General features: G+C 48.8%; 1 protein-coding gene across 1 annotated transcript; it reads left to right on the top strand.

Moving 5' to 3' along the window:
- On the top strand, positions 1-776 carry LOC106511844 (uncharacterized; the record flags this gene model as incomplete). The annotated part of the gene is given in 1 exon segment (XM_014000575.1): positions 1-776. A coding segment is annotated over 1 exon segment (776 nt), but the record flags the coding sequence as incomplete, so codon positions are not given.
- Positions 777-778: the final 2 nt, after the last annotated feature.

Below are 778 nucleotides of genomic sequence, written 5' to 3'. Positions count from 1 at the left end.
GTCGTGCGAGTCATCTTCAACCATGTAACAGCCAGATAACTGTCAAAGAAACATTCACAGAAACACCTGAGCTCTCTCACAGCCTCAGAAGCTTCCAAGCATCAGGATGTAATGTGGACAGGATTGGTCAACAAGTTTTCGCTCGCACACCTGACGATCACAAATCTGCACCATCAGTTGAGGACATGCGGTTCCTCCAAATAATGGACTCTGAGTTCTACCAGGACAGTGACAACAGCTGGGTTGGTCCACTGCCCTTTCGGTCGCCACGACAACGTCTACCCAACAACAGACAGCTGGCTTACGATCGTCTCATGTCACTCAGGCGCTCTCTAGGAAAGCGGCCTGAAATGAAAGCACATTTTCTGGAGTTCATGGAGAACATGCTTGCTAGAGGTCATGCAGAGGTCGCACCATCTCTAGCCCACAATCAGGAATGCTGGTACTTACCTTTGTTCGGGGTTTACCATCCCAAGAAACCCACAAAGATTAGAGTCGTGTTTGACTCAAGCGCCCCCTATGAAGGGGTCTCTCTCAACGACGTGCTACTCACAGGCCCTGACCTTAACAACAGTCTCGTCGGAGTGCTCATGAGGTTCAGAAAAGAACAAGTAGCCGTAACCGCTGACATTGAACACATGTTTCACTGTTTAGTTGTTAAAGAGAGCCACAGAAACTTTCTCCGCTTTTTGTGGTACAAAGATAACGACATGTCCTGCGAAATAATTGAGTACCGCATGCGTGTGCACATCTTCGGGAACAGTCCCTCCCCCTCTGT

The sequence above is a fragment of the Austrofundulus limnaeus genome, unplaced genomic scaffold, assembly GCF_001266775.1.
Source record: "Austrofundulus limnaeus strain Quisiro unplaced genomic scaffold, Austrofundulus_limnaeus-1.0 Scaffold3339, whole genome shotgun sequence".
In the NCBI taxonomy this organism is placed as follows: domain Eukaryota; kingdom Metazoa; phylum Chordata; class Actinopteri; order Cyprinodontiformes; family Rivulidae; genus Austrofundulus; species Austrofundulus limnaeus.
This window is presented reverse-complemented; position numbering and strand designations above follow the sequence as displayed.